At 36.7% G+C, this 16,765-nt stretch overlaps 1 protein-coding gene across 41 annotated transcripts in view; it reads right to left on the reverse strand.

Moving 5' to 3' along the window:
- Positions 1-16,765, reverse strand: part of LOC108026484 (proton-associated sugar transporter A) — a 366,519-nt gene that overhangs the window by 232,260 nt on the left and 117,494 nt on the right. For 37 of the 41 annotated variants that reach the window (XM_050889388.1, XM_050889367.1, XM_050889365.1 and 34 more), the window contains one exon: positions 14,791-15,053. The exons of the other annotated variants lie outside the window; for them this stretch is intronic. In XM_050889388.1, the coding sequence (XP_050745345.1) occupies positions 14,791-15,053 (263 nt within the window). The remainder of the gene's footprint in view (positions 1-14,790; positions 15,054-16,765) is intronic. 41 annotated transcript variants of the gene reach the window in all.

A 16,765-nucleotide genomic window follows, 5' to 3' on the forward strand; every position in this document is an offset into this window, starting at 1 on the left:
GAATTGACCAAATAAAACTGAAAGTCAATGTTTTTGCTCTACATATTTTTCATGCGCATTTTAATAAGGCGGTATATAGATTCACGTGCAGTACACAGTGAAAATTAGTTTCCAACTGATGAGGTGGGTTCGTGCCAAGCTGAGAATTATCCAAAGAAATAAAACATAGATAGCAGCTTTTAACCGGTTCGGAAACATCGACCAGTGGTGCAAATACAGCGTTGGTGCATTCTGCCTTGTTCGACGTGATCATTCCACTAAATCTCAACTCTTTAGCTTTAAAAGTTTCCGAAATATCACACGGACAGAAGGAAATGGCTAGAAATCAAATCTGCTGCTAATGCTGATCAAGAATTTATACATTTTACGTGGATGGAGATGCTTTTTATACCCGTTAGCCGAATAAATTGTATCCTTTCACTCTACTTGTAGAGTCAAATTGAGCAAAAAAGATTAGAGAGCAAATCTGAAAAAACGGCAATTCTAAATCACAATGTTCTTTTTAAGGTGGATACAGAAGCTCGGTAAGCAAACAATCGAGCTGAACAATATGACACGTTCCCGTCTTAAGACAACCGTTACAAGTCAGAGCAACAAGCTCAAAAGCAGCTTTCGAACAGCTGGCCAACCCATACCTCAAAAAATGTAGCAATATCAACCTTTTAACCAGTACCAAGAAGTTAGCTCAGTTCTATCATTCAAGTACCCTTCAGAAACTTGTAGCACTTCAATAAATCCAGTTCCTTTTGTAAATATGGGGAGCTTGCGACTGGAAACAAGATAGCAACACATCCTGAAGAGCCTGTTTGACCCTTTACAGTTCTGGGGTGCAGATGCGATCATTTGTGACGGAGAAATCACTGTGCTACAACTGTTTGACTTTGCTACAACAGAATAGCAACAACATTTTAACAACATTAAAATGCAGACAAGGCAACCAACCAAATCCACAGGCTGTTTAACAACACAGCGCCACTCAGTCTTTTTGCCCAAAAATAGGACACATAAAAGGTTGTACGAGTACGTGCATAAGGCACTAAAAAATCAACACAAGCAACTGAGCATATCACTAGCTGCAATGGTTTATGCTAAAAACGCAAAGGAGACCTTGTAAAAAAGGGTGATACGCATTTTTCTATTGAACACGAGATCAGAGCTGTCTTACGTATCCGAACGTTGCATCCAAGCTCTCGGAGTGACACGATCGGCATTGGATTCTTGGAACCTCTTTCGTCAAAAGCAGACAATACAAAGGGAGTTAGAGCGCCCTCTTCTAGAACTGCAAAACATCGACGCATCAACACTCTAGGTGTTTAAGGATCTTCAGTTGGCGGATACAAAATTCAACACAAAAACACCACTTGATAGACTATTGGGAAGCGAGCACATATGGTTAGCGTTGACAGGACGAAAGATGTACGACAACAAGGCTAGTCCGACCGCCATTTCCTCGGTAATCGGACGCATCACATCGAACGTAAGCATGGAGCTCTTAAGCGTGTATCCAATAGCTCATTCATTCAAACGGATGGTACCGACGCACAATTGTCGCCAGTTAATGTTCTTGGACTGTACGGGCATCCTGGGAAAGACATTTTAATAACACTTCGTTGCCAACGACGCATACAACATCAAGCTCTACCGAATTTCGCATGCTTCAACAAAGGCGTGTGAGGCTGTGGTGTACAGCAGAGTTACAAATGATAATGGCTCCATCTCGGTGTCTCTTGTGGCTGCGAAAACAAGGATGGCTCCACTAAAACAGCAATCAACGTCTCAAACTTTGCGCAGCACTTCTACTCAGCCAACTTATTCTCTCTATCTCTTCTGAACTATGCCACAAAAACATAACTGTTTCAGACTCATCTATCGTGCTATCTGAACGCACTACCCCAACTAAAGACATTCGTTGGGAACAGAACCTTGGAAATCCTCGACACAATTCCTAGAAAGGCCTGGCGGCAAAATGACTTCCAACTGTGGTGGAATAGACGTAAAGACGTCTACTGGACAAGGATCAGTATAAGATAAACGGACGGAATTACTAACACCTTAAATCTAATGAAAGTTTGTAACATTGAATTTCCAATGTCTAAATAGTAATTTTTTAAATTTTTTAAGTTTAATGTTCGCAGCATAACGCCTAAATTCTTGCACCAAAACGTCAACTAACAAGAACTATTTAATTCTCCTTGGGGTATTGACAGAGAACCCAGACTATGCTCCACGTATTCTGGAAGAAATGGCATCAGGAGTAACTGATTACTCTGCAACAAAGTCCGAAATGGACCGCTTCATCACACATGTCGTTCTCCTTCAGGAGTCTAATACGTCACCAGCATTTTGGCACATCGCCCGGGATACGGAAACTTATCCAAGGACATCCTCGTTCGAGCTGTCAAATTGAAGACATAAACAGGAGAGATGATCAGACCCATCACGAAACTTTTTAAAAGAAAACCTTCATAAATCTATTTGAATTGTTACAATATATTTATTATATTGCAACAGTCGAGCCATCGTCTTTCAAATAGATGTTTCTTAGTTAAGGGGAGTGCAAGGCAGATAGAGATATGCAGAGCAACTGTTCTCAAAGTTACACACTTTATTTGCGCATATGTTACTTTTAAATGAATAATCCGTTTTTAATAGAGTCTTGCGTATAGGGACAATTTCTTAAGAATGCCATCAGTATTGAACAATTCAACGAAAATTAAAGTTAAGTATAATTATATGCGACGAATATAACTAAAACTACGAGCTTGCAGCGAGAACTAGCGAAAATAAGGAATTTGTATTCTAGAATATCCACATTTATTAATATTGAAATCTATTTTATGAACAATTGAAAATTAAAAAAAAAACTCCACAGGAAAACTAAAAATAATACGTGAAAATTTAAAAATAATAAGTACAATTTGTTTTTCTATGTAATAAGAAAAAAATCATCTTCACGAAATATAAATAAAATATTACTTTATGGAAATATTGCTTGGAAACTTTTTTACGAATCTAGAATACCCTTTTACTTTACTACTAACGGGTGTAAGTGTTTTATACTTTCTTAAATGGCAAAAGCTGCATAAATTGGGTAAGAACCAATTTTTTCAGATATTTTTAAGGTAAAAAAAAATTTTGAAATAATTCCAATTGAAAACATACGACTTCAAATTTTTTGCAATAAATTAATTACTAACACCTTAAATCTAATGAAAGTTTGTAACATTGAATTTCCAATGTCTAAATAGTAATTTTTTAAATTTTTTAAGTTTAATGTTCGCAGCATAACGCCTAAATTTCATTGTTTACTATCAGTTTGTAAATATAACGTAAAGTTTGCTAACAGCTGTGCAGCATCTGCACCAGTTCATTTAACAGTATGCATGTAAAACCGCGAAAACAAACACTGTTCAACACGTACTATTCTCTTCTCTCGTCTTGCACTAAAACTTCGAAGTACACGATCTCTAAAACGAAAGCTAGGTCTTTTTTTTAATTTAATAGAAGAGGCCGAAGTGGGCTGCAAAACAGCATCACCTCTTAACACGTATCGACGTAGCGATCTTGCTTTTTTTAGGCTTTCACGGCGCTGCTTCCGGCGACTTAACTTGTTGTGGCTCTCTTGTAGTTTACATGGTTGACTGACTGTTCGCTTTGATATCTTGACAAATCTTAATGGTTTGGCTCCTCGTGATTGACTGATACCGCCACCTTTTCCTTTTGTGCACGGCCCGTTGAATCTCTCTACTCCGGGATCAAAGTTCTAGGCTCTCGTTTGACCCACTTGTCCCTTATGCTGCCGTTCCCGTGATGAACTTGTGACCTAAGTCAGGATTCGTTCCCGAAACATCTGGCGGAGTAGGACTTACGGAATTTTCCACGCCTTGGCCTATAAAACCGACGTTCCATCCCTTTTATGACTTTCCAGGTTCCTTATCTCGATTTCGACCTTGGTTAGAAAGTTCCATCCTAACACCAATGAATCCACTAGCCCTGGTAGTATCAGCAGGCTCATGGTCAGTCGTTTGTTCCCGAATGCGATCTCCACCTCCAGCTGTTCATCGATCCCGCCGCACCTTCCGTCTGCCAACCTAACTTGCCGCCGTGTCCTCGTAATCCTCACGAGGGCAGCCAGGTTGTCCGCCAGATCCTTGCTTATAAAGCCCGCTGTTGCCCCGGTGTCGATAGTGGCCTTGTACGTGCCTTCCCCAATCGCTGGTTGGGAGGTGATGACTTGGCCTTCGAGAACTTGTTTTCTTGTGCGAACGCTTCCCGCTCCTTTTCCAGTTCTTCGTACTCACCGGCTTATAGCAGGTCCGGCACTTTATACACCCTTAGGAAGATTCTTAAGCTTGGGGTGCAGTTTTCCTTGATGAAATGACTCACTAAAACCCTGCTTTCGTTGCCTAACCTGATCCGACAGCCTTGTAAAGAAATCTCTCGGCAGAAAGTACAAATGGAAGCTCTCAATTAACTCTGCCCAGGTTTTCCATTGCTTATTGTTGGCGATAAACCACTTCAACGCCCTTCCTTTCAGAAACTCCGGCATTGCTCGGGGGACCATGTCTAGGTCTAAACCGTAGGTATTGCCGGACCATTCTACTTGTTGCAGGAACTCGAACGGTTTCTCCGCCCCGTCGAACCTGAATGACCACTCGCGGACTTGTTTAGCGACCCTTGCATAATCCTACTGGCTGGTTCTAGAGGTCCGCACGTTGTTTTTTGTGCCACCTGGGCGAAGTCCTCCTTCTTAAGGCGGAAGATCCACTTCTTTCCCATTCTGTTTATGTTGCTTTCACCGCTGGGACAATTACGTTTTGGGCGTCAGATGTAACGAACAGCTTTGTTTGGTTTCTGCTCGCTACGAGATTTGTGCGGCTAGCTCAGTAAATTGTGCGTGTTCGTCTACCGCCCAGTAGTTCAATGAGAAAGCATAGAATTCACGGTTTCGTAGTGGGCTTATTGTGGGTATAACAGCAGTCGGATTTATAATTAGCTTGTCTCGCTGTCTCCGACGGTACGGGTTCTCTCGATTTTCGCTCGCCTCGCTGACACGGTGTTCCGGTTTTGTAGCTCCCTGAAGTCCGCTGCTTGTTCCTGACGCGTTGACTCGGCGACTGCTCGGCAACGATTCAGACTCGCTATGGGAGACGTTCCACCCTAGCCTCACCCTTTCGCTTACTGTCCGTGCCATAAGCCGATCCGGGACTTCTCTCTCTTCTGGCTCGTTTCTCTCGGAGTTCGGTCGCGCATTCGCAATCCATTAATAAGTACAGGATTCGTGATATATATATCAATATATATATCAACTCGACTTTGCCTTGCTAATGAAAATATATATAATTAAATTCTTGCACCACAAGTTTAAGTTAAAAAAAACTTTATTAAATTTCTTATTCTTAAACTGGTTACAATTTTAATATTTGAAGAACACCGACTTGCTACTGACAAATCTCAAACTTAACTCGCTCTCTAACTCCTACTTCATTTACGATCATACCTCGGTTTTGAGCTTCAGAGCTTTTTGTGAGTGGGTTTTGTTGCTATTAAGTCCCTCTAAATTTGGACTTTGGACTTCAGACGTGGGTCCCGAAATCTGAGTATCCTGAATTGTGGGAACGTGCCGATAGTCTGAACAGCGGCTCGTTCTAATTGTTTAGTCTACAAGCTAAAGTTTTAGTTTCATGGTAATTTTCCTGTGGCTTGTTTATAGCTTGGTAATTTTCCATTGGCTTGTTTCCAATTAAATTTGGATTCTTTTTTCTTAGAGAGTGATATAATTATAATATCTTAAAGGGTGTCTCGAGGGTGACTGTGTGTATGTGTGTGTTTGTGGAAATGTGCATAGGAGTACGTTGATATGTCACTCCCCCATCCGTTGAATTTGGCCTGTCCTCAGGTGGAAAGTCTTGGCTATAATTCTACGTTAATTTGATGGTAGATTGTTTACAACTTCTTTATTCTGTGGTGTTTCTTCTTTTGATTTTAGATATTTTACAATAAGTTTTCTTGGTATGCTCCTAAATTTATACCATAAATACAACAAAATGCTTATAATAATAATTACAAAATTAAGAACTTAACAACTTGTTAATTATTTAAAATACAAAATAATTTCTTGTATGGGATTCAATTACTTCTTTTGTTTGGATATATGACAATGGTTCCAATTTTGTTATATTATTACTTATATAAACGCTCTGTGTGTAATCTAACATTGAGTTTGAAAGAGTGTATTCATCTAACTGTATTGAACAATTAAGGACTTTAACGATATTACTTCCAACAATATAAATTTCTTTATTAATGAAATTTTGATTTAGCAATGTTTTAGGGATGTTCCATGTCAATAAAATATTGGCTTCAACATAATTAATTTGGAAATTTTTATAAGTTTTAGTGAATTTACATTCGGTATTTTCTTATTTAATTATTCCGTTTATGCATTCGTCAGTTACTATTTTCTCTATTTCTTTATTAAATAATTTGTCTTCATAAAGGGAATGTTTTTCAAATATTTTTTCTGTTAGAATATTATGATTTCGAAAACACGAGATTTGATTATCTCTGAAGGGATATGGGAAATTATCAAAATTTCGTTTGTGTCAGTTTTGAGCCAAGTAAAAGTTTTGATATTTAACAATTTTTCAGGGTTAATATTTTTCGAATAATCATGTTTTAGAAATTTTGGATTGAATAACCCTGACCTTGTCATTTGCATTCCTAGTTCTATGTGTTCTACATATTCGGTGAAATGTTGTAAATTGAAAATTAATACGCCTACCTGTTGATCTTTTTTTTTCTTTTTCTTTCCACTGTTTATAACATCTACGATCATATTTAAATAAGTATTCTGGGCACTAGTGTCTATTAAATTATTAATTTCTTGTTCCATTTAATCTTTATCGTCTTGATCTAAAGTTATTTGTAAGCAGATCGTAAATAAACCTCTTTTACTGCGTTTAGCTATTGTAATTCCATAAATTTCTCTTCTAAGTTTCTCTACTAAATATCGGATTTGTATGACATCATTGAATTTTTCGGCTTGTTTCAAAAGGTTTTCAAATGTTTGTTCGGTTTTTGTTATATTTACGCTTAAATAATGATATTCGTAATTAGTTGGGATTTCTACTGATCGTATTTTAAATATGAGGTATCCATTCTGAGCTTTTATAGGATTTATCTCAATACTTTGTCCGATTGTCAATTGAATTACAGTTGCTAATAAAATAGAGAAAATTATTGGTTTCATTGGTCCGTTCGTTTCCTTCCGTTGGCCTGGAATTATTATTTATTAATTTTTTTTTTTATTTTTAAATTTTGTTTTATAATGTACTTTTTTTCTTCCCCTGATAGTTTCTTCAAAATGATATTCTTCAACTTTCTTTAAAGTACCTGTTTCTTTAAATGGGTTTGTAGTCTTAGACTTTACTAATGGTGCTTGTTTATATTTTGGGTCTATCTCGAAGTCATGGCGTTTTTCATTTAAATTTTCAATTCTGTTACTTTTCTTTATTTGTGTATCGTAATCTGCTGTTCCGGCATACATAAAAATATCAGCTGGTGTCTGATTTGTAGCATTATGTTTGGTTTTATGATTGTAAATAGATTAGATTAGTTCGAATTTGGTATATCTATTCTCAATATCTGATTCACTTATTCTGATTCTTAACTTTTTATTAACTGTTTTGTGGAATTTTTCTTTATCTGAAATACCGTTCTTACTAGTTGTTATTTGAATTTGAAATCCTTCTAAGTTAAATGCTGAATCTTTGTCTGCTTTATTTTCTTGGGGTTTTCCCATTTCAATGAATACTTTCATAATAACTCTTTTGGATTCTAACCAATCTCTACCTGTTACTTCCAGTAAAGTAGCAAATTTGGAATATACGTCTATGCATGATAAAAACTGTTGGTTGACTACCATATAAAAATCCATAACAAATTTTTCCCTTATATTCTGAATTTCTGGGGTAATTTCAAATGTCATTTTAATATTTTATGTTCTGTTTTGGCAACATTACAAATTTCACATTCATTTATTATATTTTGAATTAATTTGTGATAGTCAGGGAAATAATATTTTTCTCTGAACCATTTGGAAGTTTCCTCAATCCTTAGTGTAGAAGTTCTTTGTGTCGTTTAAGAATATTTTCTTTAAAGTCTGTGTACGTCAGAATATCTTCGAGGTTTGTTGTACATCTCACTAGTTTCGTTAAGTGATTTGCCCTTATAATTTCTACATAAGCTTTCTGGAATATGATAAAATCTGAGTCGTCATGGAAACAAATTGCACTCTCTTTGGTACATAAATACTATTTAATTATTTCTTTCGCTGAAGTTTCTGTCATTTCTTTATAAATAATTTTAATTTGTAATTTATGAAAAGAGTGTGTCACTTCTGTCGTATCTTTGATTCCTTTAATCAATTCAATCTGTCGAGAAAAATAATTTAATGGTTTCTCGGTAATAGAAATAAAGTTTTGATTGTCTTCTTGTACACTGTACACAATTTTGCGTCTGCGTTACTATCCGTTTCTTCTTGTATGTCCTGTTTAACATTGTCCGTAAACATGGTTTCTTCTATCTTGGTTCTAGATAATGCGTCGGCTAAGTAATTCTCTTTTCCTGGTAAATATTTTATCTGATAGTCAAATCCGTTTAATTTTATTTTCCATCTTTGTAATTTCATATTTGGTTCCTTGATGTTATTTATCCAAACTAAAGGTATGTGGTTACTTAAGATTTCGAAAGACCTGCCTAATAAATATGATCTTAAGTATTTAGTAGCCCATACGATTGCTAAAGTTCTTTTTCTATCGCAACATAAATTATTTCATGTTCGTTAAGGGTTCTGCTGGCATAACAAACTGGTTTATAATTCTGTGATAGTACTGCTCCTATCGCTATGTTACTTGCGTTTGTTGTTAAAGAAAATAGTTTGATAAAGTCCGGATACATTAAAATCGGGTCAGATGTAATTATGACTTTAATTTTTTCAAAATGCTTCTACGAAAGGTGTAATGAACTGATTTGTTTGCTTTCTGTTCTCTACGGTGTTTGTGCGGCTAGCTCAGTCGATTGTGTGTGTTGGTACCACCAAATTTTTATAAACGTAACCGCCCAGTAGTTCAGTGAGAAAGCACAAAGTTCACGGGTTCGTAGTGGGTTTGTTGCGGTTATAACTGCAGTTCGCTTTATAATTTGCTTGTCTCGCTGTCTCCAACGTAAGGGGTTGTCTCGATGTTCGCTCGCCTCGTTGACACGGTGTTCCAATTTTGTCGCTCCCTGAAAATTCTTGTCCGATGCTTGTTCCTGACGCGTTGGCTCGGTGACTGCTCGGCCACGATTCAGACTCGCTAGGGGGTCAGCCGTGCGGGCTTAAGGAAACGTCACCGTCCTTAGACTAGGGTGAACAGACTGAAGAGTTCTCCAGGATCACTCCTCTCGACACACGACCGCCGGTCCCTTGCTCTGTCCCGGATCGTGCGGACAGTCAAGGTGGAACGCCAGGAAGCTGCCTCGCTCTTCACTTCGCTTCGACGCCTCGTGTAAACAAACGTTCCACCCTAGCCTCACCCTTTCGCGTACTGTCCGTGGTGTGGTGTTCTGTTTGCTGGTGGCGGCGTCTTGCGAACTGCTCCTGACTGGGTGGCTAAGCGTAGCGTGACTTCTGTGTTGGGTTCGTAGGCATACGCCGATCCGGGACTTCTCTCTCTTCTGACTCGTTACTCTCGGGGTTCTGTCCGCCGCTCCGGGACTTCTCTCTCTTCAGGCTCGTTACTTTTGGGGCTCAGTCGCGCCGCTCCGGGACTTCTCTCCCTTCTGGCTGATTGCGCCAGGACCTGCTCAACTTCACTTGACGCACGTGATTGGGGCGAGGTACACTGTAGCTTGACAGGCTTACCCCCGAGCTCACGAATTCTTGTCGCCGGCCTTTACTGCTCCAAGTCTGGTAGACCTTCCTGGCGTAACGCCAGGACTCCGTTGGCCGCCTTGTTGTGGTTCCCTTGTAGTTTGCTTTGTTGGTATTCGTTCGACTGCTTGTCTTAAGTCTTTGACTGATCGGAATCGACTGATCGTAATCGTCTGATTGTGCTCGACTGACCGTAATCGACTGACTGATCCTGCTGCCAGCGACTTTGGGTTTATATATTCCCCTTTTGCACACGGTCCGCTTTAACTCTCAACACCGGGTCCTGTTGACCCTCTTGTCCTTCACGCACTGCTTCCCGCCGACGTCCAGCCTGATGCTGCCGTCCCGCTGATTCCGGTGATGCAAATGGCATGCTTGCGTGCCGTGCCGCTGCCGAGATGTGGCACCTTCTCTCCCACGTCCTCCAAACTCTCACTTTCTCCAAACTCTCACTTTCTCCAAACTCTCACGTTCTCCAACTCCCACGTTCTCCAAACTCTCACTTTCTCCAAACTCTCACGTTCTTCGTTCTAGATCTCCAAACTGTCACAATCTCCAACCGCTCTTAGCCGCGACGCTACTACGCGAATTCACCGCGTACCTGGTGAGCGGCCGGCCATATGCTGGGATTTGTGTGGAGTTATTCAACTCCTCACAAATGGTTGTCTTTAATATTAGTTGTTGCACCTTTTTTTAATTTCATAGTCATTGGCTTTACAATATTTGCGAAATTCGGTATAAATTTCCGATAAAATCCACACAGTCCTAGAAATAATTTAATTTCTTTTGGGGTCTTTGGTATGGAAAAATTTATAATGGCACTTATTTTCTTAGGAATTGGTTTTATAACTGTAGTGGTTACTAAGTGACCTAAGAATTCGGTTACATTCTTTAATGATAGAATGTGTTCTTCCAATGAAGTGGAAAAATTACCTAGATATACTAAACAATCTTTATAGATTAAATCTTCTAATATATTGTTCATACATCTTTGGAAAGTAGCGGGGGCGTTTTTAAGGCCAAATGGCATTCGAGTGTATTCGTAATGACCATGTTTTGTTGAGAATGCCGTTTTAGCTATTGACTCTGGTTCCATTTGAATTTGATGGAATCCTTTAGCTAAATCAATAGTTGTGAAATATTGATATCTTCCTAATTTATCCAATATTTCATCTATTCTGGCTTTTGGGAATTTATCATTGATAGTGGTTTCGTTTAAATTTCTATAGTCTACTACTAATTTAAATTTCATATTTCCTGATGCACCGCTCTCTTTTAGAACTATCCAGATTGGTGAACAATAGGGAGATTTTGATTTTGATTATTTCCTGTTCAATCATTTCATTTAATTGTTTATTGACTTCTTCATCAAAAGTTTGAGGGTATTTATATGGCTTCCTATATACTGGATCTTTATGCGTGGTTTGAATTGAATGTTTAATAGTACTTGTTAAAGTCAAATTTTTACCTTCCTTGTACTGGATGTCATTAAATTCAAATAAAACCTTTTTTAAACTTTCTTTTTCTTCCGCATTCAAGTGTTCATTCATTACATTCTTTTAATTCATTATTTTTGGCAAAATTAAATGACTGGTCATTTGACAAAGGTAGATTAAGGATTTCTAATGCGGTCTTATCCTTTTCAATTTTCTTTTCAAACGATGGTTGGATTAAGGCGATTTACTGCGGTCCTACTTTTTCCATATCATTTTCTCCATATTTTATATAAAGTAACGTGTCTCCTAACATCACTGTTTCTTCCACATAATTTATTCTTGCTTTACTTTCTTTTAAATAATCTCTGCCTATCAAAATATCGTAATTGTCAGAAAATTTATGTAAATAAAATTTCGGTTTAGTAGGACTGATTTTGCAAGGATCTAATGTTACAATTTTATTCAATTCCATTGATCCATTTATTGTATACATTTTTAGTTTTTCTTCCTCTTCTCTATTTTCTGCGAATTTCTTTGTCGTTAAATTGATAGATTACCCTGTATCTATCATAGCTTTATGGAGTTTTCCCTTAATCATTACTCTGACGTATGGGTAAAACTTTCTGTATCCGAGGCAGCTTGCTGAAAATTGATGTCCATCCTATTCTGTGCACTGTCAGTTTCCCTTTGTCTTTTAACATAAGGAGAATTATTTAAAGTAGATGCCTGGAAGTATTTTAAAGTATTTTGTGCCCTGCCTTAATCTAGGTTTCTCTTAAACTCGTGATTAATACCTTGGTTCCTAGTGGGAATTTGATTTTTATTTTGTGAATTTTGAGGGTTTGATGAATTATTTGAATTATTATTATCCCTTGAATTGTTATTGTTATACTTTGGATAATTTTGAGAATTAAACTTTTGATAATAATAATTTTGGTGTGAACCTCCCGAATACCTTCGATTATCATGACGTCTGGGCTTATAGTTATCGAATGGGTCTGCATCCCACTGACCTTGAATCATTGCTGCTTCTTTTAAGTTAGCAAGAGTTGTGATATCTCTTTTGGATAAACAATTATACAATCTGTCAGGAAGTTTTCTCTCGATACAATCCTTAATAGTTTTATTTAATGAGCTTTTATAAAGTAATATTTATGTTGGGTCTGACTCTAATTTATTATGTACTTTTGACGATCTAAGCTTAAGTTTATTTACGAACTTACTGATGCTTCCTTGGTAAGGGGTGTCGCGGATGTGCTGAATGTTGTCTTCATAAGGCCTGTGGTCCTTGAAGGCCTTGATTAGAGCTGCTTTTGTAGTTACCCAAGCGTTAGTCCATATATGATGTGAGTTTGTCTGGCATCTTGAGTAGGGTATAGTTGTAGGAGGTACTCAACCCTGGCGATATACCGGCTTAGCTCTGCTGGATTTTCATCAATGTATGGCAATTCCTTTATTTGTCCGATCAATTGATTGAAATGAATTTTGAACAGCTGTGGTAGCGTTGATGGATCAGCCATTTGGTCGTTTTCTTTTTTTGTTTTCAATATAGGCACTTTCAATTTTAGATTAAGTGCGTATTGACCGATTTGGATTTTAGATTTTTAATTGATTTTTGTTTTCAATATAAGCACTTATACATTTTTATATTGGGCGCGTATTCACCGATTTGGATTTCATTCAAATTCTGCGTGCGAATGATTTACACATAGATTCTTTTGCAGATCTCTTTTTATTGTCCTTGTTTGTTTACGGAATTTACGCTGATCAGGATAAACTAGTCGTATAGTAGTATCCTTATTTTGATCAGTACCGGTGACTTTTTAAAGGATTTATTTTTGAGATTCTACCGACTGCGCCAATTAAATTCTTGCACCATAAGTTTAAGTAAAAAAAAAACTTTATTTAATTTCTTATTCTTAAACTGGTTACAATTTTTATATTTGAAGAACACCGACTTGCTATTGACAAATCTCAAACTTAACTCGCTCTCTAACTCCTACTTCATTTACAATCACCCCTCGGTTTTGAGCTTTAGAGCTTTTTGTGAGTGGAAATTTTTGCTATTGAGTGACTCTCTAACTTTGGACTTTAGACTTCAGATTTGGGTCCCGAAATATAAGTATCCTGAATTGTGGGAACGTGCGGTTCGTTCTAATTTTTTATTTTACAAGATAAGGTTTTAGTTTCATGGTAATTTTCCTGTGGCTTGTTTATAGCTTGGTAATTTTCCATTGGCTTGCTTACAATTAAATTTTGACTCTTATTTCTTAGAGGGTGTCTCGAGGGTGGCTGTGTGTATGTGTGGGTTTGTGGACATGTGCAAAGGAGTACGTTGAACTATGGATATGTCACTATATATTGATTTGAGCTATTAAAATATCAAGTCTGAGAATTACCGCTAAAGTGAATTTAACTCAAGTTTTATAATTGATGTTTAAAACAAAAATTTCTGATATAACACATCAGCAACTCTTTATAGATATTTTATCAATTTTTTACCGAAACATATACGTTTTCAAAATATTTTTATTTGGCATGGTGCAAATGCTTTTTGCCATTCGGGAAGCTGTAATATTTAGAGGGAAAGATCTGACATCGGGCCTTAGCATAGAATGAACACAAGCACATCTCCCAAATTCGTACCGATTCGACAATTTGGAGAATTCACTTCTTTACGACGAGATAAGATGCACAGGTCACGAAATTTTCTTACCTGCCAGGATACGAAAAAAAAGTTTGGAGAGTGCGAAAAAAGAGAGTTTACATAAATTCACAGGCTAAAAAGTGCTGTCCCGCCGGGATCGAAGGAAAGAGTGATGCTGCACATGGAAAAGCGTCGAATTCATACGATAGTTCTGCTGAGCAAAAATTACAAATAATTTTACATAAATAATTAAAACGTAAAGTTAAATGGAGCGTAAAAATAGTGATACATTGCTGCTTTCGTGCGTCGATAAGGCAATTATTAGTACCGAAAAATATAATTAAGACCATAAAATCATAAAGTTATTGTCAAAAACATTGGACCAAGCTTGGACCAATTAAAAAGAAAACTTTTAATTGCAATGTAGAGTTTTCCGGGTAAAATGTTTTATTTAGTTAGGTTTCACGAGCGTTAATCAGAACAAATTTTATTACTGAATACTGATCCATCAGAAATCACGTATCATGTTGTTCTGCTGAACGCTGGCATTGACTACCTGAGTCCGACATCATACCCGTTCGATGGTAACGAGGACTGTTTTGACTACGTCAGACGGTTGACCGAATAAAGAAACAGGAATTTACTGTGCCTATTTATTTAGTCGACAGAAATTATGTATGTTGGAGTGCGACCGTCACGACCAGAGAATCAAACTTAGCCCAAGAAATATATATAACATTACAGAAATTTTTTATGTAATAAATTGGATTATTAATTGATTTAATAGTTACCGAGAATGACTCCTACGGACAAAAGAAGAATAAATGGTCGTCGACGTCCCATATTGAGTTTGCATCGGTCAGATAAGGATCCCAAAATTGGACATAGAAAGAAACCAACCAAAGGGGATAATGCCCAAACCAAAGTCATATGCTGATGCTCAACTCCAATTTTTAAAAGTGTTGGAGAAACAAACGCTGTTTCGGCTGCATATGAAAACTCGATACCCATAACAGCAGCAGAAACCCGAATTAATTCTGTCCTAGTCTTCGTTCTGAAACAATCAATAAAACAAATTTTATTAATTTATAAAAGGCACAGTATTTATTAATACACTAAAATTTAAAGAATTTTAAAATTTTTGATCTTTTAAGTTGTAATTAAATGTTTCTTTTTTTCAATAAATTTATTTTAACCATATAATCAGTGACAAAAATAACACATGTTTATGTCCAAAATGCTCAAAAAGTTGCTGAATTTCCTGGCAGAGTTAAAATGTTTTTTTTCTTGCTTTTACATTTTGAAGGTCTAGCCGTTCAAATACTTTGACGGTAAGCTCTTGGTCATGGGCAAGTAGCTAAATGTTAAATATTTAAAACTCATATACTTCTTATAGGCAAGTTAAAAACCTTTCTGATTTCCAGGCTTGTATTTGTAAAAAACAACTATTTAGATCAGCGTCTTAAAAACATTCATAAGGTGTCAAGAAAATAGTTAGCATTGGGGTAGACTTTTCGGTTGGCTAAGAGAATAATTAGTAACCGCAATTTTGTTACCTATACAGATCCAGCATTTTCAATAAAAATTTATTTAAGTCGTAACTGGGGTATAAATTTTCAAAAAAAATGCAACAAAAAACGAATTTATCGAGTAGAAAGAACTAAGACAGAGACAAGTTAGTTAGTAATAAATTAATTTCTGTCAGTGCCAAATGTAACAAAAAGTTTTTCTTTTTTTTCGAGGCAATTTACGAAATAAGTCGGAACCAGCCGATCGGACAACTAAATCTTATGGCTCCCATAGGAACAATCGGAAACAAACATTTAAAGAAAATATATCTTTGGTATTTTTTAACATATAATCTCCTACGCTTCGAATTAAAATTTGTAAATAATTCTGAATTTGGAATTTAATTATATCAAAATCGTACGGTAATATGTTATGGGAACGATCGGAAAATAATATGAAAAAAATTAAAGCTTCGGTGTTTTTTATATATTATCTTAAAAAATTGGGAATATCGTTTATTATTTTTTTAAGAACCGAATTACTTATAAATTTTGAATTAAATTTAATAACAATCTGGCTATTCTAGCGTATAGCTGTCAAAGAAATGGTCAGAGAAAGCGTGAAATTTGTTTGTATTATCACTGAAGCTAGCAACAATCCTTAAAAAAAATTTAACATGTTGTTACTAAAATAGTTAGGAAACGCGCGTTCTGGGATAATTTGCAAATGGAACCCGACCCCACCGTCCCCGTTTCAGTTGCATATGCCGGTTCTGTGAAAATTACCATAATCCATAAATTAACTGATTTAAGTGTGTTTCGAGCTCATAAATAATCACGATCATCTGTGACGATCATGTCCATAAAGAGTATACATGATTGCCCCCATCGCCCCACATCCCCATGTGACAATATTATGCATCTTCCTTCTCATTATAAGCAATTTATAGTCACGTAAGAAAGTTGAACGTCAAAAAGGTCTCACACCCAAAAGTATCCGAAGGTTGTTATCATTTACCCTTTTGCCTCGTTATCACAGGTTTTTTATGCACTTGGGTAAGGTGGCACATTCAAAGTATCAAAAGGTTGATATCTCAGAGATACATGTCAAATCAAGTTTGGGAATAAAATTATTTATGATTGCCTGACTAGTTTCGAAACCAAAAGAACCCCAATAAAATAAATCGCACAAGTTAATGATTCCCAGATGTGGGAAATATTTTCAAACCAATATTTTTGCATCCGCCTTAAAAGCTTA

The sequence above is a fragment of the Drosophila biarmipes genome, chromosome 3R, assembly GCF_025231255.1.
Source record: "Drosophila biarmipes strain raj3 chromosome 3R, RU_DBia_V1.1, whole genome shotgun sequence".
Lineage (NCBI taxonomy): Eukaryota > Metazoa > Arthropoda > Insecta > Diptera > Drosophilidae > Drosophila > Drosophila biarmipes.